The sequence below is a fragment of the Hyperolius riggenbachi genome, chromosome 1 (assembly GCF_040937935.1).
Source record: "Hyperolius riggenbachi isolate aHypRig1 chromosome 1, aHypRig1.pri, whole genome shotgun sequence".
NCBI lineage: Eukaryota > Metazoa > Chordata > Amphibia > Anura > Hyperoliidae > Hyperolius > Hyperolius riggenbachi.
In genome coordinates this window covers 315,131,208-315,156,118 of record NC_090646.1, presented here as the reverse complement: position 1 = coordinate 315,156,118, position 24,911 = coordinate 315,131,208, and the positions used below count along the sequence as shown (strand labels likewise).

The window sequence follows — 24,911 nt, the reverse complement described above, 5'->3', positions numbered from 1 at the left end:
AATATAACCCTGCATTTCAACTTTGCTCTAAAACATTATTTACAGCATATTATATGCAACCAGCATTTTTTTTTACTAGACAAGCATTGGAAGGGTTACACACAGAGCTTTAAAGTTCCTGGAGAGAACTGCTCCCCACAGCCGAAGTTTAGATAGATACATTTAAGCAAAACAAATTGTAACAAGTGTGGAATGTGACTTACTTTCTTTGACTGTGCAGGAGCTGGAGGACAGCCAAAGAGTGTGTAACATTCCTTACTTGTTACATTTTGTTTACTTAAATGTATCTATCTAAACTTCGGATGCGTCTGCAGTTCTCTCATGGAACTTTAAAGCTCTGTGTGTAACCCTTCCAATGCTGGTTTAGTAAAAAAAAAAAAAATGCTGGTTGCATAGAATATGCTGTAAATAATGTTTTAGAGCAAAGTTGAAATGCAGGGTTATATTCCGCTTTAAGGAATTCCATACTTTGAATGTGGTAGTTGTTATGGGGTTATTCCCTTTTTTGACAATGTCTATAGAATCTTTTACCCATATTAAGTCTTGGATTTTAAAGGGAGCTATGAAATTTTTTTTTTTCAATTTATCTCCATTGGGAAGAATGGGTTTTAAAGGCTGTGCTCAATAGTTGTGACATTCTGGCAGCTTTAAAGAATTTTGAAATATTGGGAACTCCTAAACCCCCCTCTAATCTATGTCTATACATTATATATTTGGCAATCCAAGATTTCTGCTTTTTCCAAACAAATTTGAAGATATCCTTTTGTAGATTACGTAATTGTGTGGATGGTATCTCAATCGGTAAGGATCCGAAATGATAGCTTGGGCAAAGATATCTTCTTAATAGAAGTTCTTCTACCCATCCAGGAGTTTTTTAGGTTATCTCACTCCTGAAAATTTCTCCTTAGTTTCTTGAAGAGGTGGGTAGTTTAGATAATAAAGATCCTTGACTGATTTAGATATCTGGATCCCTAAGTATTTTAGGCTTTGGGTTTGCCATGTGAACTGGAACTGTCCTTTAGGCTACTTACACACCAAGACGTTGCGTTTTAGGGGACGTTATGGTTGCATAACGTGCCCCTAACGCAACATATGGTGGTGTTGAAGTTGGACGTCAGATTGAGCTGCGTTATGCAGCTCTCAAAGCAGCCGTTCCAGGTTAGTGATAGGAAGTCCGGATCTTTTTAAGGATTCGGATCATTTTGAATCGGATCATTGAAAAGATCCGGATCTTTGAACCAAATCATTTGAATCATTTTACTAGGGAAGCAGACTGGGTAAAATGACTAGCAGGACAGGACTTTCCCTGCACTGTACATTCTGTATGTTCCTGTTTCTTCCAGACAGAGATCCACTGTGAACCGAATCTTTCATTGTAATGATCCGGATGATTCGCCTCACAAAAAAAGATCCGGATAAATTAACGATTTGTTCATGATCCGGACAACACTACAGTCCTACCACAAGTCTCTGCAGTGCAGTGAATATTAATTAGCCATGTGGCTGGCCACAGAGGAGAAGGGGAGACCTCCTCCTCCAACATTACTGAGCATGTGCAAGCAGTCTAACGCTGCTAAGCCCAGTATAACGTACAGCATGCAGCACTTTGTTTAAACGTGCTGTGTTACTATATAGCGCAACGTGGGCACTGTGAACAGCACAATTGATTTTACAGTGCTGTGAGTTAGGCTGCGTTACTGGCTGCTGTAACGTGGGACTTTAACGTCCCACTGTGAAACCAGCCTTAAGTAAATAATCTAACTGGGAGGTATAGAGCTTTAATTATGTGTAGGGTTTAGCTCTATTGGGACAAATCATTTGCATAGGGGTGTCTGTTTCAATGCACAGCATTGAAACAGACTTGCAGAATATATGAAAAGCTGTGCTGTCACAGACAATTAAAACAAGTTACGTTTCCTCTGCTCTCTTGCAGACAGCTCATAAACATGCAGCTTCTTCTGAGAGCTCTCTGACACACAGTTACAGAGTTAACTACACTGTGAAACTCCCCTCATTAACTCTCCCGTCAGAAATGAGCAGACAGTGCCGTCAGTTCAGAGTGAAAGGATTTTGGTACAGTAAACAAGAGATAAGTAAATGAAATGTATACATCATTTACCAGCACTTCAACAACTCTCTCAAACTCCGGTTAAAAAACAAGTTAATTGATAGTATCCCTTTAAGTTTAATTCTTGAAGGAGTCTGATGAACGATTTTGGAAGTGGTGATCTATCACTATTCTTTGATGTAGCTTGATGGTCTATTGCTGGGTTGATGACTAAGTTCATATCACCTCTTATAATTCTATCTATATTATCAAAATCTTGTAGTTTATGTAATGGTTCTCTATAAAATGCCCCATTCTTGGTTGGGGGAGCGCATATATTTGCTATAATAATCGGAGAGCCAGCTAAGTCTCTCTCTAGAATTAAAGATCGACCTTCTTTGTCAGGTATCTTCTGACCAGGGAGGAAAGGGGTCTTCTGATGGAACAGCACAGCAACACCATTCTTATTTGCTTTGGGGTTACTGGATAAATAAAAATTCGGGTAATCTTTGTGGATACATTTTGGGTATGAGGTTCTTGTAAAGTGGGTTTCCTGAATCTAAATTATGTCTGGGTGATAAGCTTTATAAAACTTCAGGCATTTGGCTCTTTTCATTGAGCTGTTAAGGCCCTGGGCGTTGTGAGATCACTTTCATGCTGTGGGGGTCGGTAAAGATCTATTGCTGTGCCTTCCCATCTCAAAACCCCCTTTGAAATTTATGTAAAAGTGCAATTTTTGCTGTGTCAAAGCGTAAGGGTTCTTGGTCTCTTTAAAAGATGTAGGGGTATATATTGTCTAGTATAGCAATCCTAGTACGGAGGTAATCCTTGTTGTTTGAAAATCGACAATTTACATAAGTAAAAACGTATACCTATGTGAGCAAAGAGGAACAAAACCAAAAAAGGTAGGGAAGTATACTTAAAGCGTTTTAGTTCTAGAAGACGGTACTTCCTCATTGAGAGAAAATAGGTTTGGGGATGCAATTCACACAGGTTGGACCAAATAATGATGGATTGTTCGATAAGTCCTGAACCACGTGTTTGAAAATATTGCTGGTAGAACAAAAGTTAGTCAGTTTAGAGAACTCTAATTAGTCCAGTTATAAGCTGTCGAAATGTTAAAGAGAACCTGAGGTGTGTTTGAAGAATGTTATCTGCATACAGAGGCTGGATCTGCCTATACAGCCCAGCTGCTGTTGCTATCCCAAACCCCACTAAGGTCCCCCTGCACTCTGCAATCAGACATAAATCACAGGCGCGCTGTGCAGGCTGTGTTTACATCTGTAGTGTCAGTCTCGGCTGCTCCCCCGCCTGCTGCAGAGCACTGGTCCATGCCCCCGTCCCTTCCCTCCAATCAGCTGGGAGGAAAGGGATGCAGGCGGAGACCGGAGTTCTGCAGGAGGCGAAGAGAACAGCAGACTGACACTATAGAGATAAACACAGCCCGCTGCGACACGCTGTCTACAGCAAGGCTGTGGTTTATGGGGGATTGCAGAGTGCAGGGGGACCTTAGGGGGGTTTGGGATAGCAACTGAGGCTGGGCTGTATAGGCAGATCCAGCCTCTGTATGCAGATAACATTCATCAAACCCACCTCGGGTTCTCTTCAAGTAACAATGTGTTGTGGGGACGATCTTACCTACACCTTTCCTTCAGGGCTAGGACTGTGTTAGCCTGGGGTTTATTTGTCTTCGATTCCCGTTCTAGAAGCTTAGAGGGTGTCAGGTGTGTGTCTTTACTTTTCTTTCTGGAAGAGTGCTGAGCTTCCTTCCATTCTCTCTGCATTCTCTTAGATTTATTAGTTGAGTCCATAGGTGATTCTTCTATCATGTCAGTGATTCTGTTTACTTTAAAGAGACTCTGTAACAATTTTTTCAGCCTTAGTTCTTCGATCCTATGAGTTCCTATGCCTGTTCTAATGTGCTGGGGCTTACTGCAGCTCTTCCTAATTACACTGTCTCTGTAATAAATCAATGTATCTTTCCTCTGTCCTGTTTGTCGGGCTAAGGCTTTGATTGTGTGGAATGTGCAGGGCTGCTTGTGATTGGTAGAAGCGATACACACCCTCTGCAGGCCCCCTGCATACTCACACACTATGCTTAGCTGAGCCTATTAGAAGCTGGTTAGTTTGTTTGTAAACATTGCCTAAAACTGTTAATTACAAGCCAGGATTGCAGCAGAGAGTGGCAGAAACAGCACAGAGGGGCACAGGAGAAAATAAGGAATAGAATGGTATGCTTTTTAGTGTAAGAATATTAGAGTACAGATTCTCTTTAAGGGCTCGAAGACCCTCCTGTAAGGTGTGCACCAGATATTTTTTGGGTCCTAAGTTGAAGAATAACCCGCATGGGAAGGTCCATCTGTAAAGGACTGCTCTTTTCTGTAGTGCATTAGCGACTGGTTATAGGGATTTCCTTTTGCCCAGTGTTCTAGGTGATAGATCAGGAAATATCTGTACTTTACATTCTCCTATCCCATTAGGTCCCAGATTTCTTGCAGCCCTAATTACACTTTCCTTGGCCTCGGAGTAGTGCATCTTGAGGATTCTATCTCTAGACTAGTTAGGGTTCTTTGGGGCTTTTAATGCTCTATGAATCCTGTCAAATCTCATCAGCTCATCCGGGCAGTCGGGCACTAGTGCTTTAAAGAGTGCAATAACGAAGCTTTTAATATCTGACAGATTCAGGAACTGCTCTAATCCTCAGATTGTCCCTTCTGCCCCTATTGTCCAAATCTTCTAATTTGCTCTCATTAGTGTCTAAGCGTTCATCTTGTTCTGCATTATGATTTTGGATACCTGTTATGACATCTGTGGCTTCGTCCATGCGGTATTCCAGTTTGCTCGTCCTTTCCCCCAGCTCGTCTAGTTGCGCTGAGAGTGGAAACAGCTGCTCTTATTTCAGCTTTGAAGGAGCTCTTTAGATCTGCTAGGAGATCCGTGATCTCATTTAGTGAGAAGTCTGTGCAGTTTACTCCTCCTCCTCCTTCAGCTGTAACCTGCGTCTGGGTCTCGGGCTGCTTCTCAGTCTGTTTGCTGGCGGCCATCTTGGCTGCAACTGAGACTCTCAGCGTGAAGAAGTCTTTGGCTCTTGCTACCGGTACTTTCGTTCTTTTCCGATCGGTTAGCATGCGAAGTGTGCAGGAGGTCTTCCCAAGCCGGTTAATATCGGGTTTTTCTTTTTTAGTTGCACCGTTCAGGAGAAATGCTGTATTGGGTCCCTGCTGTGATTGGAGCTCACGGAGGTTGTTTCCGCATCACGCCGTGCATGCGCCCCCTACTTCATATTTTTTTTTTATGCAACTACGTTAGCTGGTATAACTAGCCCCGCCCACATGCCGTCATGACCACGACCATGACTTTGCACGCCACAAATTTCCCCATCCATGATGCCCCCTACCCATTTTATACTGCCCCCTCATGTGCCTGTCTAGAACTAGCTTTGCCAGGGAGGCAAAGTACCCGCATGCTTCAAGAAGTCCGCCACTATCCCTGTCCCCAAAAAGCAAGGAATCTTCGACCTCAACAACTTCAGGCCCGTTGCACTTACATCCGTGATCATGAAAGCTTTTAAAGCATGGTGGTCCCCCACCTTAGGCACTCAACAGAGGGACTGCTGGACCCACACCAGTTCACGTACAGAGCGAACAGGTCCATTGATGACACCATCAACACCTGCTTGGAGCTCGTCTATGATCACCTGGATAGACCAGACTCTTACGCCAGGATCCTCCTACTGGACTTCAGCTCAGCATTCGAGACCATCAGCCCCAAAATACTTTAAGACAATCTCGCTGCGCTGGGAGTCCACCCCACCTTACGCCTGTGGATCACGGACTTCCTCACCAACAGGTCCCAGGTCGTCAGGTTAGGCACTATCTCCTCACAACCTAGGATCACCAACACAGGAGCCCCACAAGGCTGCGTCCTGTCGCCGTTTGTTTTCTCTGTATACGAACAACTGCAAATCCACGTCAGACTCGGTAAAAGTAATCAAATTTGCAGACGGCACGACCATTCTCTGTCATCACCAAAAAAACATGAGCAGGCGTACCGCCACCAGGTCGAAAGCATCTGCCACTGGTGCAGAGAGACGGATTGGTCCGAAACACGGCAAAAACATTGGAGATGATCGTCGATTTCAGGAGGCGCGCCTCCAATCCGCATTGATGGCAAGGAAGTAGAAAGAGTCCCCAGTGTCCACCTTCTGGGCGCAACTATCTCCTATGACCTGAGGTGGAAGGCCAACACTGCCTCCACACAGAGGAAAGCCCAACAGAGACTTTTCTTTCTCCGCCAACTGAAAAAGTTTGGTATGGCCCAAAAACTTCTGACAAACTTCTACTCCGCTACAATCAAATCTGTCCTATGCTCTTCCATCCTGGTTTGGTACGCCAGCTCCTCCGCTAGCAACAGGCTCAAACTGCAGAGGGTCATCAGTTCAGCGGAGAGGATCATCGGGAGAGCCCTTCCCACTCTGGACCTCCTCTATCACTCCAGGCTGAACTCCAGAGCATTAAGATCACCAACGACCCCTTTCACACCCAGGCCACTGCTGGAGGCTCCGGTTCCGGTCCATCTTCATCAAGACATAAGAGCAGTTTCTTTCCCTCGGATATAAACCTGAACTCTCTCCACAGAAATACCCATCCCCACCCCACAATATCATGCCCGCACTGAGGCTTTCTGCACATGGACGGTGCTCCAGCTCAATCATTTTTGCTGTTTTTTTTTGTTGTTGTAACGTATGCCACATTTTCTCCCTCTGCATAATGATATAATATGTTCTGTATAATGTTCTGTTCCTACTGCAAATCCTGTCCTGTATCTGTAACCATATCCTGCCAAGCCCAATTTCAGGAACGACCCAGTTGTGCTTGGCGAAATAAAGTTTCTGATTTTTGAAACACTACTGCAGATTCCAGAATCTCAAGGCAACAGCCAACTCTCTCAACTTCCAGGCCCCCTTCTGGGAAGCCAAACAGAGTTGTTTAACTTCTAGCCGTAATGTCTCAATCTGAGGGCAATTAGCATCTGCTTACCACAACCATACATCTTCAACTTTACAAAGTTCCATATAAGTTCTTTACAGACCACGGTCTTTGAGAGATGTAGTTCTAGTGAATTTTTCACACCTAGCTCCAGAGCTGGAGAGGAGCTGAACTTCCCTGAGGATTCCCTCCAAACAGCTGCTTTCACCATTAACAGCTGACCTTACTGTAATCAAAGTATTAATAATTTCCATATTTTCTTCTTATTTCATGGGTTACAGTATGAAATTAACCATCTTTTCAGAAATTAAAGTTATTCAGGCGCTTATTCCAGTAACTTCTCCAATGGGACACAAACACCCTAGGATATAAAGGTTCTCAGGCATACTTTGTTGCTTAGTGCTCATATTTTATATGCGGATTTGTAATGCCTTACTGAGTGTGGATATACAGTCTATTTTTTTATGTGACCTACAGGCACGGAGAGACTGGCAAAGCAGAAATGCTGCCAAAATCTCTCTCCCTGGAGAAGGGGGTTGCTTCCTGTTCCATTTACATAAGGCTGGACTTTTGTGTGTCATAGCCACTCCCAGCTACAGAGTGGGTTAAAACAGCAACCTGGAGGCGGAGCTTGCCATGGCAGCGTGAAGATGCTACTGAACTGAGCTCCTCGCTCTTGCAGGATACTGACCCTCAAGAAATCGCACAAATCTTCCCCAAACTTTCCCAAGTTATGGTTGGTGACTCCAAGAATAAAAGTACAGCTTCGAAGGACCACAAAACTGACTCCACGACTCAGTAGTCGGTGACCAGACACCTTCGCTCAGCCGAGCAGACGCCATCCAAGATGGCACACACCAGCTGCCATAGACCCAGAACCAAAAGAAGTGACTACCAGGTCGTTAAACGAAATCTGGGACTATCTGCATAGTTTACCAACCAAAGATAATCTCACGGAGCTCGCTGACAGGATAACTACCACGCGGGCGGATTTATAAGTAATACGCAATGAAGTTACGGAACATGCCGACAGGGTAACCACGCTGAAAGCGGGAATATGGCATCAGCACAGGCTGACCGGACTAAATTGAAGGACTCGTGCAACAACTTGACTTGAACACGTTGATGCGCACAGGCCTGGATGACCTCCAAAACCGAGGTAGACGAAACATTCACGTGCGAGGCCTCCCTGAATCAGTAGACAACAAACAGCTGTTCCCAACTTTAACTACCATATTTAATGGCCTACTTGGTGTTCCTCCAGAAGAACCTCTTAAAATAGATTGAATGCATCGTGTGCTTCGCCCCAAACCTGGAGAAGGGAACCCCCCCCGATGGGATTTAGACTTCATCATCGGTTTGGATTTGCATAATGCGGGCTGCCAGATGAACGGCTGAAGTCTCCTATAATGGCCAACTTCAACCACTCCTGAAACTCCTCCAAGAACATCGAGCCATTTATCAATGGACTTTTCTCTTTCAAGTGCTGATCATCTTCAAAAATAAAGCCTTCACCCTGTGCCAACCGTCAGAGCTCCCCGCTATTTGGATATGCCTGAAATTGACGTCCCGGAATGGCAGCCAGACCATGTCATAGCCTACCTTACACAGTGTCAGCACCGTCAAAGACAACCACAAAGATGACTTCGGGCGGACGAATAATTGGACCTGATGCTCGCATAGATAAGTACACCTGTTGACTTTTACTTTTTGCTTGCTTGCTATATGCTTCATGACATTGAATTGGTTAGTGAGCTGTGTGACGGCTGATGGGTATGCGGGGACTATGCCATATCCTAACTCTTTGTATGTCACTTAACGCTCCAACATTCTCACATGGGCTGTTTATGGACCCCTTTGGGTAATATGTCTTTGCGTACTTTATACCAGGGCTTTTCAACCTGTGGTACGTGTACCACCAGTGGTACGTGTACCACCAGTGGTACGTGTACCACCAGTGGTACGTGTACCACCAGTGGTACGTGTACCACCAGTGGTACGTGTACCACCAGTGGTACGTGTACCACCAGTGGTACGTGTACCACCAGTGGTACGTGTACCACCAGTGGTACGTGTACCACCAGTGGTACGTGTACCACCAGTGGTACTTTGCTTTTGGCCAGGTGGTACACTCCAAGTTTGACTGCCCCTTAATTACCTGCCTGCTGCTTGTCCTGGTCCCGTCCTGTCTCCACAAAGTTTGACTACCCCTTACTCTCTCCTCACTGTGCTGCCCTGCAACATAATTTAACCTATTTTGGTTACTGGACGTAGAAACTACGTCCAGGAACCATGCGTGCTACCGCGGCCGATCGCGCACGCGCACTCCCGGCCGTGGATTCGGTAGCCACGGAATCAATGTATTGGGCTATGGTGCCCGATCACTGATTCCTCTCCCCCCGCTGAAAAAGCGACAGCTTCTCTCGGAAGCTTCGCTTTTTCTGGCCGTTCCCTCCCCGAGGCGTCACTCTAAGCGTGTGTTACGCTTAGAGTGACGATGTAAACAAACTCATGGCCGCCATCTTGTGGCCAAGAAGTAAAACTACAACAAAGTAAAAAAATTAAAATCAACACACATTTACATAAAAAAAAACTGGTTTACATCCCACCCTCCCAAAAATACCCAAATAAAATGTTTAATATAAAAAAAAAAAAAAAAAATTGCAATAAAAAAAATTAAATATTTACCTAAGGGTCTAAACTTTTTAAATATTAATGTAAAGATGAAATATTTCTATATTTTTTTATTTTAAACTTGTAAATAGTGATAGATGAAAACGGAAAAAATGCACCTTTATTTCCAAATAAAATATTGTCGCCATACATTGTGATAGGGACATAATTTTAACGGTGTAATAACCGGGACATATGGGCAAATACAATACGTGAGTTTTAATTATGGAGGCATGTATTATTTTAAAACTATAATGGCTGTGAGAAATCATTTTTTCCGTTTTTTCTTATTCTTCCTGTAAAAATGCATTTACAGTAAAGTGGCTCTTACCAAAATGTACCCCCCAAAGAAAGCCTAATTGGTGGCGGAAAAAACAAGATATAGATCAGTTCATTGTGATAAGTAGTGATAGAGTTATAGGTTAATCAATGGGAGGTGAACATTGCTCAAGTGAAAACGACGGAACACGAATGGGTTAAACCTCAGATCAGCATTGAGGAGACAGCCAGGTGAATCGTGCACAGTGATGGCGGGTATACCTCAAATACAGGAAGTGACTTCACTGCTTACTTCTTGCCGTCCCTGCACCATTCACCTGGTTATCTCTTCACTGCGGCCAGGTTCCTACTGATCTGAGGTCTGAACTATTCCGCAGGGCAGCACAGCAAGGAGTAAGTAAGGGGGAACTGAACTTTGTGGTGAGTTACTGCCCAGGTATCTGGTGGTGGGGGGAGGCTACCTATACTGAAGCAGGAAAAGGGATCAAGGAATTGGAATGGCTACCTATATTGGTAATCTGTAGGCTAGCAATCTAATTTTAGTCCTTTTTCCCACCAATGCCTCCTGCATTACCCCTCTTTTCTTAAAGTGTACCTGTAAGGAAAAAGTTCCCCTGGGTGGTACTTCCCTTTGGATCTTAAATAGGCTTCCTCCTCAGTAGAGAGGGTCCAGCGCTGGGGCCCCCAAAGATCTCCTCACGTGAGCGCATGTGCAGTAGCGGCTCTCAGCTTGGGCTCCGGCAGAAACAGCCGAACCTGATCGGGTCAGATCTACTGCGCAGGCATAGTGGTGGTACTTTACGTTTTTCATGCGATAAATTAGTGAAAAGGTTGAAAAGCCCTGCTTTAGACACCTTCCTAGGTCTGGATGCCTATATTTAGAAAGCATTATAAGGCTTAATTAGTTAGGTGGGGTGGGCTAGGGATTCTTGGCATCACTGCCTGGATAATCGAGAGGCCTCCTTGCCTTGCAAACCCATACTGCCATGCCTGTGTTTGATTGCTATATAAGTCCGTTAACTGCCATCCACAATATGATGAGCCTTGGAGATTTTCCTGTCACTTTGTGGGTTCGAATTCTTGGGGGCTAAGTGCGTTTTAGGATTTCCTTTTTGCTAACCATAAAAGTTGTCACTAATGATACAATTTGCCTAACTATCTATTATGAACAATCGTAAATGATCGCTTGAGACCACTAATGCACAAAAATCCCCTAACCAATCAAATCAGATTGGCTGGATCGAACCAAAATTCGGGTAGATTTCATTATTCTACTCAAATTGGTTAGATTTTTGTCCATTAGTGGTCTCAAACGATGATTTACGATCGTTCATAATCGATCATTAGGCAAATCAAATTGAATCATTAGTGGCTACCTTTAAAGTGAGGAGCCCATGCTTTCTGCTGTACGGACTTCTTCTCTCCCACATAGGACAGTCTATATGACTGTGTACTCTGCCACACAGACAGTGAATTTTATTACTATTGTTTCTCTTTTTTTATGTTTGCGGTTTTTTTATGTCTGATTTTATGTTGTTTAGGTCGGGTTGTTACTCTGGGGTCTTTGCCTCCCCTCCTAGTGGCTAATAGGACATTTTTGTTGATAAATGCCAAAGGGTTGAACATAACCAAAAAGTTATCTACCCTGTTAAACGATATATGGAGGCAGAGGCGAATATTGTGTTAATCCAGGAAACACACTTTAAATGCAATGCTGCTCCTAAACTGTCTGATAGACATTTTCTGAAAGTATGTTTCACTAACACCCCTGGCTCTAAAACCAAAGGTACATACATCCTTATAGGTAGAGACTTCCCGATACCTAATGAAGATGCATTTTGTGATGCTAATGGGAGAGATGTGATTCTTAAATATATGATTCATGATCATATACTGTATCTCTATACAGTATGTTACAGTCACTAGTAATTATAATTACTTTATCAGCACTACATTTTTTTACTTTTGTCATATGTGAAACCGGAAATCTATTAATTATAAAAAAAACCTTTATGCTAGGTACAAATCATACAATTTTCTGTTAGGGTTTCTGTTGTATGGCGCGTGTACCTAGCATAGCATCAATTCATCAAAGGCTGCTAGGTACACTATACAATTTTCTGTTAGATTTACCTGCTAGAAAGATTTATTTTCCAACATGCCTATCTGGCAGGTAAATGTAACAGAAGATCTAACAGAAAATTGTATGGTGTGTACCTAGCATTAAATAACATGTGAATAGATTAGCACTTTTGTCAGGTTTTTTGTTTTCCTCACTCTGTAGACTTTCCCTCACTCAGTAGACTTTCCCTCACATAGTTCTTGCACAAGATGGGCACTGAAAATGTTACATTGTTACATAGTTATTTGGGTTTAAAAGAGACTTGCGTCCATCGAGTTCAACCAGAGAACAAAGTACAACACCAGCCTGCTCCCTCACATATCCCTGTTGATCCAGAGGAAGGAGAAATCCTTACAAGGCATGGTCCAATTAGCCCCAAAAGGGGAAAAAATATTTCCCGATTCCAGATGGCAATCGGATAAAATCCCTGGATCAACATCACTGGGCATTACCTAGTAATTGTAGCCATGGATGTCTTTCAACGCAAGGAAAGCATCTAAGCCCCCTTTAAATGCAGGTATAGAATCCGCCATAACTACTACCTGTGAATGCATTCCACATCTTAATCACTCTTACTGTAAAGAACCCTTTCCTAAATAAATGGCTAAAACGTTTTCCTCCATTAGCAGATCATGTCCTCTAGTCCTTTGAGAAGGCTTAGGGACAAAAAGCTCATCTGACAAGCTTTTATATTGCACTCTGATGTATTTATACATGTTAATTAGATCCTCTCTAAAGCATTTTATCTCTAGACTAAATAAACCCAGTTTATTTAACCTTTCTTGGTAAGTGAGACCTTCCATCCCTCGTATCAATTTTGTTGTTCGTCTCTGCACCTGCTGTAAAACTGCAATATAGTTCCTATAATGTGGTGCCCAGAACTGAATTCCATATTCCAGATTGGCCTTACTAGAGACTTAAACAGGTTTTTGGCGCTCTATTCTGCGCCTGATCGGTTTCCGCGCTCGATCGTTTTTCACGCTCGATTCTGCAGGCGATTCTCTTCCGCTCGTTTTTCTTATCTTTTCCCATTTTCCTTGCATAATCGAGCTAATCGAGCACGGAATCGATCGGACGGGAGATCGAACATTTCGGAAATTATCTATTGAGTCATCTAAATAGCTCAGAATCGACCCGTGTATACCCAGCATTAGACCTACTTTTGGCATTAATAGAAGTCTTGGAACAAGCTGGGTGTATGCAAAAGTTTGCTTTTGGAATCTGCTTGATCAGTTGTGCACAAAGCTGCTGCAGTCATGACAAAAAAGATTAATCACTTCACTCCTTAGGCCATAGTGCTTTGATAACCGTGGAATGTTAATTTTGTTAGGCAAGATTTATTTTGTACCACATTTTATTTTTTTGTGCTGTAATGCAGATTTTTTTTTAACATAAAACAGTCATAAAACCCCTTAAGGACCAGAGCCTTTTTTTCCATTCAGACCACTGCAGCTTTAACGGTTTATTGCTTGGTCATACAACCTACCACCTAAATGAATTTACCTCCTTTTCTTGTCACTAATACAGCTTTCTTTTGGTGCTATTTGATTGCTGCTGCGAGTTTTTGTTTTTATTATATTCATCAAAAAAGACATGAATTTTGTCAAAAAAATGATTTTTTTTTAACTTTCTGTGATAAAATTTGTCAAAGTAAAATTTCTGTATACATTTTTGTCTAAATTTATTGTGCTACATGTCTTTGATTAAAAAAAAAAAAAACATTCAGTGTATATTTATTGGTTTGGGTAAAAGTTATAGCGTTTACAAACTATGGTGCAAAAAGTGAATTTTCCCATTTTGAAGCATCTCCGACTTTTCTGACCACTTGTCACGTTTCATGAGGTGCTAAAATTCCAGGATAGTATAAATACCCCCCAAATGACCCCATTTTGGAAAGACATCCCAAAGTATTCACTGAGAGGCATGGTGAGTTCATAGAAGATTTTATTTTTTTTGTCACAAGTTAACGGAAAATGACACTTTGAGAAAAAAAAAAGTTTCCATTGCTGCTAACTTGTGACAAAAAAAAAAATGAAATCTGCCACGGACTCACCATGCCCCTCTCTGAATACCTTGAAGTGTCTACTTTCCAAAATGGGGTCATTTGTGGGGTGTTTACTGTCCTGGCATTTTGGGGGTGCTAAATTGTAAACACCCCTGTAAAGCCTAAAGGTGCTCATTGGACTTTGGGCCCCTTAGCGCAGTTAGGCTGCAAAAAAGTGCCACACATGTGGTATTGCCGTACTCAGGAGACGTAGTATAATGTGTTTTGGGGTGTATTTTTACACATACCCATGCTGGGTGGGAGAAATATCTCTGTACATGACAATGTTTTGATTTTTTTTTACACACAATTGCTCATTTACAGGGAGATTTCTCCCACCTAGCATGGGTATGTGTAAAAATACACCCCAAAACACATTATACTACTTCTCCTGAGTACAGCGATACCACGTGTGGCACTTTTTTGCACCCTAACTGCGCTAAGGGGCCCAAAGTCCAATGAGTACCTTTAGGATTTCACAGGTGGTTTTGAGACATTTGGTTTCAAGACTACGCCTCACGTTTTAGGGCCCCTAAAATGCCAGGGCAGTTTAGGAACCCCACAAGTGACCCCATTTTAGAAAGACAACACCACAAGGTATTCTGTTAGGAGTATGGTGAGTTCATAGAAGATTTTTTTTTTGTCACAAGTTAGCGGAAATTGACACTTTGTGAAAAAAATAACAATAAAAATCAATTTCCGCTAACTTGTGACAAAAAATAAAATCTTCTATGAACTCACCATACCCCTAACGGAATACCTTGGGGTGTCTTCTTTCTAAAATGGGGTCACTTGTGGGGTTCCTATACTGCCCTGGCATTTTAGGGGCCCTAAACCGTGAGTAGTCTTGAAACCAAATTTCTCAAAATGACCTGTGAAATCCTAAAGGTACTCATTGGACTTTGGGCCCCTTAGCGCAGTTAGGGTGCAAAAAAGTGCCACACATGTGGTACCGCCGTACTCAGGAGTAGTAGTATAATGTGTTTTGTGATGTATTTTTACGTATACCCATGCTGGGTGGGAGAAATATCTCTGTAAATGACAATTTTTTGATTTTTGTACACACAATTGTCTATTTACAGAGATTTTTCTCCCACCCAGCATGGGTATGTGTAAAAATACACGTCATGCACGTCTGAAGAAGCCTATTGGCGAAACGCGTCATGTGCTTTGGCTCCTAGACTACTCACGGTTTAGGGCCCCTAAAATGCCAGGGCAGTATAGGAACCCCACAAGTGACCCCATTTTAGAAAGAAGACACCCCAAGGTATTCCATTAGGTGTATGGTGTGTTCATAGATTTTATTTTTTGTCACAAGTTAGTGGAAAATGACACTTTGTGGAAAAAACAATAAAAATCAATTTCCGCTAACTTTTGTCAAAAAATAAAATCTTCTATGAACTCGTCATACACCTAACGGAATACCTTGGGGTGTCTTTTTTTCTAAAATGGGGTCACTTGTGGGGTTCCTATACTGCCCTGGCATTTTAGGGGCCCAAAACCGTGAGTAGTCTGGAAACCAAATGCCTCAAAATGACTGTTCAGGGGTATAAGCATCTGCAAATTTTGATGATTTGGTCTATAGGGGGGCTAATTTTGTGGAACCGGTCATAAGCAGGGTGGCCTCTTAGATGACAGGTTGTATTGGGCCTGATCTGATGGATAGGAGTGCTAGGGGGGGGTGACAGGAGGTGATTGATGGGTGTCTCAGGGGGTGATTAGAAGGGAAAATAGATGCAATCAATGCACTGGGGAGGTGGTTGGAAGGGGGTCTGAGGGGGATCATGAGCCCACACGGGGCAAATTAGGGCCTGATCTGATGAGTAAGTGTGCTAGGGGGTGACAGGAGGTGGTTGATGGGGTGTCTCAAGGTGTGATTAGAGTGGGGAATAGATGCAAGCAATGCACTGGCAAGGTGATCAGGGCTGGAGTCTGAGGGCGTTTTGAGGGTTGGGGCGGGTGATTGGGTGCCCTAAGGGCAGATCGGGGTCTGAACTGATGGGTAGTGGTGACAGGTGGTGACAGGGGGTGATTGATGGGTAATTGGTGGGTGTTTAGAGGAGAGAACAGATGTAAACAATGCACTTGGAAGGTGATCTGACGGCGGTTTTGCGAGCGATCTGATGGTGTGGGTGGGTAATCAGATTGCCCGCAAGGAGCAGGTTAGGGGCTGATTGATGGGTGGCAGTGACAGGGGGTGATTGATGGGTGATTGACAGGTGATCAGTTGGTTATTACAGGGGGGATAGATGCATACAGTACACAAGGGGGGGGGGGGTCTGGGGAGACTCTGAGGGGTGGGGGGTGATCAGGAGTCCCCAGGGGGCAGTTTAGGGAATAAATAAAAATAGCATTGACAGATAGTGACAGGGAGTGATTGATGGGTGATTAGGGGAGTGATTGGGTGCAAACAGTGGTCTGGGGGGTGGGCAGGAGGGGGTCTTAGGGGGGCTGTGGGCGATCAGAGGGAAGGGGGGGCAGGATCAGTGTGTTTGGTGCAGACTAGGGTGGCTGCAGCCTGCCCTGGTGGTCCCTCGGACACTGGGACCACCAGGGCAGGAGGCAGCCTGTATAATACATTTTGTATACATTACAAAGTGTATTATACACTTTGTATGCTGCGATCATGGGGTTAACAACCCGCCGGCACTTCAGAACGGCCAGCGGGTTGTCGTCGCGGGTGGGTGGAGCCTATTGGAGGCGTATGCCCGGCCCGGAAGAGTCCCAGGACCCGACGCCAATGTGCGTTACGTGGTCCTGGGGCTGGCACCTTTGCCGCCGCCAATCTACAGTGGGCGGTCGGCAAGTGGTTAAAATGTCGTCTTTTTCAATCAACTTTTTACATCCTATTTAAATACTATAATGTATATTTGTATCTGGTAGAGACTTAATTCGGACCCTGAACTTTCTATTCACTTATTGTTTTAGCCTTAGTCTGAAGCAGATTTTTGTTTACCTCTTTTTATTGTGCATCCATCTTCAGCATTAAAATCTTAAGTTGTTTTGCCGCATCCCTGTGGCATAACGTGTCATGTCACCCAGAAAAGCCCTAAATCGATTCTGCGAGCAGAATTTTCCTTCCTGGAAGAGGCAGAGCTGTACGCAGTAGCTCTGCCTCTTCTTCAGTCAATCTCCACCTCTCCCCGCCCCTCGGTTTTCTTTCACTGAGAGGGGTGGAGATTGGAGAAGAGGCAGAGCTACTGTGCACAGCTCTGCCTCTTCTGGGCATCAAAAAAGTTGTGGATTCTCTTTAGGGGGTTTCAGTGGCAAAAATTACTCGTTCTATCGCAGTGATGCGGCAAAACAACTTGAATTTAAATGCTGAAGATGGTTGCACAATAAAAAGAGGTAAAATCAGCTTCAGACTCTTTAACATATCGCAGGAAGAAGTGAAGGCAAGACTAAATAAATTAAAAATAGACAATGCACCTGGCCCGGATGGCATGCATCCTCGGGTCCTAAGGGAATTAAGTTCAGTTATAGCTAAACCCCTTTATCCTATCTTTTGTGACTCTCTTGCAACTGGCAGAGTCCCAGTGGATTGGCGTACAGCCCACGTTTTCCCATTATTTAAGAAGGGCAAAAAATCAGATCCAGGACATTATAGACCTGTAAGCTTAACATCAGTTGTATGCAAACTATTTGACGGGTTACTAAGAGATACTATACTATACATGACTTCATAGTAGAAAATAATCTTATTTCTCAGCATCAACATGGGTTTACTAAAGACAGGTCCTGTTTGACTAACCTGCTTAGCTTTTATGAGGTAGTGAATGCTAATATGGATATTGGGAATGCTGTGGATGTGATATACTTGGACTTTGCAAAGGCCTTCAACACTGTTCCCCACAAAAGTCCGGTGCAAAAGTTGAGGATGCAAGGACTGGGGAAGAGCCTATGTGCATGGATAGGGAACTGGCTAATGGACAGAAAACAGAGTTGTGGTCAATGGATCATACTCAAAATGGGAGACTGTTAGCAGTGGGGTCCCACAGGGGTCTGTACTGGGTCCAGTGCTCTTCAATGTATTTATTAATGACCTAGTAGATGCAGTAGTGAGCAATGTTGCTATTTTTGCAGATGATACAAAATTGTGCAGAATCATCAACTCTCAGGAAGATAGTGTCATTTTGCAACAGGATCTGGATAGGATGGCTATATGGGCACATACATGGCAGATGAAATTCAACGTTGAAAAATGTAAAGTCATGCATTTTGGTCGTACCAATGGTCTAGCACCATACAAAATATGGTGCTAGACCAATGCCAAGCCGCTGAGCTAAAGCTAACAAAATTTTGGGATGCATTAAAAGGGAAATAAAAACTCGAGATGCTAGCATAATATTGCCCCTGTTTAACTCTCTAGTAAGGCCACATCTGGAATATGGAATTCAGTTCTGGGCACCACATTACAAAAAAGATATTGCAGTTTTAGAGCAGGTGCAGAGACGAGCAACAAAATTGATACGTGGGATGGAAGGTCTCGCTTACCAAGAAAGGTTAGATAAACTGGGTTTATTTAGTCTAGAGAAAAGACGCCTTAGAGGAGATCTAATTAACATGTATAAATACATCAGAGGGCAATATAATAGCTTGGCGGATGAGCTTTTTGTCCCTAGGCCTTCTCAAAGGACTAGAGGACATGATCTGCGCATGGAGGAAAAAACGTTTTAGCCATTTATTTAGGAAAGGGTTCTTTACAGTAAGAATGATTAAGATGTGGAATGCATTGCCACAGGAAGTCGTTATGGCAAACTCTATACCTGCATTTAAAGGGGGCTTAGATGCTTTCCTTGCGTTGAAAGACATCCATGGCTACAATTACTAGGCTATGCCTAATGATGTTGATCCAGGGATTTTATCTGACTGCCATCTGGAGTCGGGAAGAAATTTTTCCCTCTTGGGGCTAATTGGACCATGCCTTGTAAGGGTTTTTTCGCCTTCCTCTGGATCAACAGGGATATGTGAGGAAGCAGGCTGGTGTTGTACTTTGTACTGGTTGAACTCGATGGACGTATGTCTCTTTTTCAACCAAAATAACTATGTAACATGCTTTTACTGAATACTACCTTTAACTTGTCTAAATTAACTTGCATTGGTTCTGTACACTCTCTTGTTTTATCCACAGCTAGTAAAGATGCGATTGTCTGTACCTTGTCGAGCTGAAACGTGTGCTCATCTCCAGTGCTTTGATGCAGTGTTCTACCTGCAAATGAATGAAAAAAAGCCAACGTGGACTTGCCCAGTATGTGACAAGCCAGCGCAGTATGATCAGCTTATAATAGATGGGTAAGCAGTGTCTGATACATACATACAATGCATACTTTACTGTTATTTTTCCCAAACGCAGAAAGGAATTTCCCTTATTAAAGAGAACCTTAACTGATGATAAAAAACAAAAAAAAAGTTTAACTTACCTGGGGCTTCTTACAGCTCCTTACAGAGGTCCTGTGCCCACGCCGGGACAAACCGGTCCTCCGGTGCCGTGCAGAAAGCTAGTTTTGTTTCTGGCGACTGGCCAGTCAGTGGCCACTGCGCCTGTGTGGCCCTGGCTGCACATGTCCTCCATCATGCTCCCATTGCCGTCCTGCACATACGCAGTACAAGAAAATCTCATACTGTGCAGGATGCTCCCAGCGACGGGAGCGTGATAGAGGATGTACGCGACCAGTGCCATGCAGGCGCAGTGGCCAACGACTGGCCAGTCACCAGAAACAAAACTAGCTTGCTGCGGGGGACTGCAGGATCGGTCTGTCCTGGGGCAGCCACAGGACATCTTCAGGGGGCCAGTGAAGCACCAGGTAAGTTAAACTTTTTTTGTTTGTATCATCATCAGTTAATCCCCTTGGCGGTATGAAAAATACCGCCAGGGGGCAGCGCAGCAGTTTTTTTAAATTTTTTTTTTTTTAGCCGCTGCTCAGCGGCATCACCCCAGCCCCGCCGATCGCCTCCGGCGATAGGCGATCAGGAAATCCCGTTCTAAGAACGGGATTTCCTGGAGGGCTTCCCCCGTCGACGACGACGGGACGTCATTGGGAGACCCGATCCACCCCTTGGCGCTGCCTGGCACTGATTGGCCAGGCAGCGCAGGGGTCTAGGGGGGGCGCGCGCCGCACCGGATAGCGGCGATCAGGCGCGCGGCGGCGATCGGGGTGCTGGCGCAGCTAGCAAAGTGCTAGCTGCGTCCAGCAAAAAAAAAATTATGTAAATCGGCCCAGCAGGGCCTGAGCGGCACCCTCCGGCGGCTTACCCCGTGTCACACACGGGGTTACCGCTAAGGAGGTTAAGGTTCTCTTTAAAGGCCACCTGAATTGAGAGGGATATTGAAGTTCCCATATTTATTTTCCAAAACCAGCTGCCTACCAGTCCTGCTGATGATCCTCTACCTCTGATACTTTAAGCCATAGACTCTGAACAAGTATAAAAATCAGATGCTGAAGTCTGACTGGATTTGATGCATGTTTGTTTCATGTGTGTAATTCAGTCACTACTGGTTTCAGGAAGTTCAGCAGGACAGGTAACTGCTATGGTTTAAAAGGAAATAAATGTTAGCCTCCATATCCCTCTCACTTCGTGTCCTTTAAAAGGCATTTACAGTATCTGAAAGAAATGAAAACATGCTTAATTGTAATATATAAAATGCATACATTAAAGGTACTAGAGTAGCATGCATTAAAAGGCAGGATACAAACTTGACTGTTGTTGTGTGCATTTTCTGCACCGAAAAACTGTTGTAAACTGAGAACTCATGTTAAACAATGGGCTACTTCACACTTAATGCATTTTTTGCACGCAGAAAAATACGGACATCCTGCAGGATAATTCAGCACATGGTGTGCAGAAAGTGCAGAAAATTTGTGCAGAAAACAAGTGTCCCCTGCCTAAATTACTTTTTTTTTTTTTTTTCTTCAATTGTCACAGTACAATAGTTCTTAAATAAAACAAACTTAGAGACTAGGACTTTTGGACTAGGCTAAAGTTTGACCATATATGGATCAATTCTTATTCTCTCTCCCCTCTGACTGGTCAGGAGCTCCCTGGATGTCTCTGACTCAAAGTGGGTCCGAGATAAACTTTTACTTATTGCATAATTGTGTTCCTTACATATAGTTTATAGGGAATTCCTCAAGCCAAATACTTATTTTTTTTAATACTCTAATTCCCTATAAACTAAACAAGCCTTGCCCACAGCTCAAAGTGCCTTGGCACTCCATGTAGCAAGGGCCTATGTAGCTCAGTCTGGGCTGGAGGAGGAGGAGGTTACTAGCCAGAAATTTCAGAAGCAGAGGGGAGAAGGGAGGAGGAAAGGTGGAGTGAACTGAGGGCTGGAGATGCAATTGCAGCTTGCCTGTGTGTAATGTGACAAACAAAACATGGCCGCTGTCGTATCACAGGAATAAATAAACATGGAACGGTTGAAGCTGTTTGCAGCTAGATTTGCTAAACTTTAGATAGGATATATGAAGACAAGTTACTTGTCATAGTTAGTTTTTCATCTCTGATCCACTTTAACCACCCTGGCGTTCTATTAAGATCACCAGGGCGGCTGCGGGAGGGTTTTTTTTAAATAAAAAAAAAACTATTTCATGCAGCCAACTGAAAGTTGGCTGCATGAAAGCCCACTAGATGGCGCTCCGGAGGCGTTCTTCCGATCGCCTCCGGCAGCCAGAAGTAACACGGAAGGCCGCAATGAGCAGCCTTCCGTGTTTGGCTTCTCCTGTCGCCATGGCGACGAGCGGAGTGACGTCATGGACGTCAGCCGACGTCCTGACGTCAGCCGCCTCCGATCCAGCCCTTAGCGCTGGCCGGAACTATTTGTTCCGGCTGCGCAGGGCTCAGGCGGCTGGGGGGACCCTCTTTCGCCGCTGCTCGCGGCGGATCGCCGCAGAGAGGCGGCGATCGGGCAGCACACGCGGCTGGCAAAGTGCCGGCTGCGTGTGCTGCACTTTATTTGAGCAAAATCGGCCCAGCAGGGCCTGAGCGGCAGCCATCGGCGGTGATGGACGAGCTGAGCTCGTCCATACCGCTAAGATGGTTAAAGGGAACCTTAACTGAGAGGGATATGGATGTTTCCTTTTAAAGGATACCCGAAGTGACATGATGAGTTAGACTTGTATGTACAGTGCCTAGCACACAAATAACTATGCTGTGTTCCCTTTTCTCTTTCTCTGCCTGAAAGCGTTAACTATCAGGTATGTAAGTGGCTGACTCAGTCCTGACTCAGACAGGAAGTAACTACAGTGTGACCCTCACTGATAAGAAATTCTAACTATAAAACACTTTCCTAGCACAAAATGGCTTCTGAGAGAAAGAAAGAGATAAAAAGGGGAATTTCTTATCAGTGAGGGTCACACTGTAGTCACTTCCTGTCTGAGTCAGCTACTTACATACCTGATATTTAACTTTCAGGCAGAGAAAGAAAAAAAAGAAACACAGCATAGTAATATTTGTGCTAGGCACTGTACATACACATTAGAAAAAACCTTGTGTGTGCGCTCACTGTTAGATCTACAAATGTGACCTATTTTTTATCCAAAAAATGATAAAGGAAAAAGAAACAAGAACAGAAAATTATGTATATAAATAAAGTTCTCAACAACAGTCTAGTAACTACTTAATTGTCCATGGATCGCTGCATCCGTCACCAAGCATATGATGTAATCAGATCTTCATTAAAAATGCTGCGCTCACATGTATATCCAGTCTGCTTATAGTATATCACTCATAGAAAAAAGAAAACAGAAAAAACCATAGCGTGATACTGTTTAAAATAGTTGTTTTTTCTTCCACAACACCCAGTGCTGCAACCTATATTCTATGTGTATCCACCACACCTCTCAGGGTTATACAGAGCCTCACCATGTGCAGTGGCTGCCAACCCACAGACAGCAGAAACAGCACCCTATACACTCTCCCAGTGTCATGCAGATATCCACCAAAGCATACGTGGCCTCTCACCTTACTCTCTGCCGTCCAAATTATAAGACAGCAGCAGCGCTTAATACACTCAGATAGGATGTTCCCAGCAGTATCCTCAGCGGGTCAGATATCATAGGAGCAGATCCTTCATATCAGCTTATCGACTGAAGGACTCAACATAGCGTAAAACCATCCACATTTATTAAAACAGGAAAAAATAGTGCACTCACATGTTCAAAGATAAAATCAAGCATGTATCAAACAGAGCTCCTCCACGCCAGCCTCCTTCGCCTGTAGCTCCGCCCTACGCGTTTCGTGCATGCACACTCCTCAGGGGCTGTGGGCGTCTGGTTGGCTAGCGTTTTTATACTCATTTTATACTCCGCCCTACGCACGAAACACGTTTTCTTTTTTCTATGAGTGATATACTATAAGAAGACTGGATATACATGTGAGCGCAGCATTTTTAATGAAGAACTGTACATACACATGTCTATCTCATCATGTCACATGTCACTCTCATCATGTCACTTCGGGTATCCTTTAAACAATACCAGTTGCCTGGCAGTCCTGCTGAGCTCTTTGGCTGTAGTGGTGGTTGAATCACCTACCTGAAACAAGCATAAAGCTAATCCAGTCTGATTTCAGTCAGAGCACCTGATCTCCATGCTTGTTGAGGGGCTGTGGCTAAAAGTATTAGACACAGGATCAGCAGGAGAATCGGGCAACTGGTATTGTTTTAAGAGGAAAAATCCATATCCTTCACAGTTTAGGTTCCCTTTAACCACTTGAGGACCGCCCCCAGCCGATGGGCGGCAGCAAAGACCGGGCCCAAACGACCGCAATACGCCCATCGGCGGGGGCGGCATCAGAGGTGGCTGTGCGGCGATCACGTCATTATGACGAGATCGCCGCCGGTAATAGGCTCCGCCCACCCACTGGCCAATCAGCAGCGCCAGCGGGTTTCAAACTGCGCGATCCCGGCCAATCTGAGTAAAATTTACTTTGTTATTGTAACAAAGTGTATTATACTGGCTGCATCCTCCGCTGATGGTCACTCGTCGTGCGACCATCAGAGAGGACAGGCAGCCCGCTGGTAAGTATAGCAACACACACTTTAGCCCACCCAGACCCCCCGATCGCCCACCCCAGCCCTCAGAAACACACCTCCCCCCCCCCCCCCCCCCCCCGACCACCCTAGCACACCACTGTTAGCACCCAATCACCCCCCAAAAAAACCATCAATTACTCCCTGTCACTATCTAGCGACGCTATCCCCTAGGTTAGGTCCCTAACTGCCCCCTAGGGTCCCCTGATCACATCCCCCCCAGACCTCCCCCCCCTACCCTCAGATCCCCCCCAGACCTCCCCCCAGACCACCCCCCTGTATACTGTATACCTTTGTATACATCTGCCTTACCCACTGATCACCTGCCTATCACCCCTTGTCACCACCACCCATCAGCGCAGACCCTAAACTGTCCCTTGGGGGCACCTGATCACCCACCCAGACCCTCAGATTGCCCTCAGACCCCCCCCCCCCCTCCTGATAACCTCCCTAGTGCATTGTTTACATCTATTCTCCCCTGTAATCCCTCACTCTCCTATCGTCACCCCCTGTGTCTGCTGCCCACCAGATCAGGACCCAGTCTGCCCCGTGCGGGCACCTAATCAACCCCCCACACCCTCAGATCACCCTCAGGACCCCTCCCCCATCACCTTCCCAGTGCATTGTATTTGATTGTGCTGTCATTGTATTTGATTGTGCTGTCATTGTATTTGATTGTGCTGTCATTGTATTTGATTGTGCTGTCATTGTATTTGATTGTGCTGTCA

At 44.3% G+C, this 24,911-nt stretch overlaps 1 protein-coding gene across 1 annotated transcript in view; it reads left to right on the top strand.

Moving 5' to 3' along the window:
* LOC137514583 (E3 SUMO-protein ligase PIAS4-like) overlaps positions 1 to 24,911 on the top strand; it is a 227,514-nt gene that overhangs the window by 111,297 nt on the left and 91,306 nt on the right. The window contains exon 4 of the mRNA XM_068234222.1: positions 19,285 to 19,445. Within this exon, the coding sequence (XP_068090323.1) occupies positions 19,285 to 19,445 (161 nt within the window). The remainder of the gene's footprint in view (positions 1 to 19,284; positions 19,446 to 24,911) is intronic.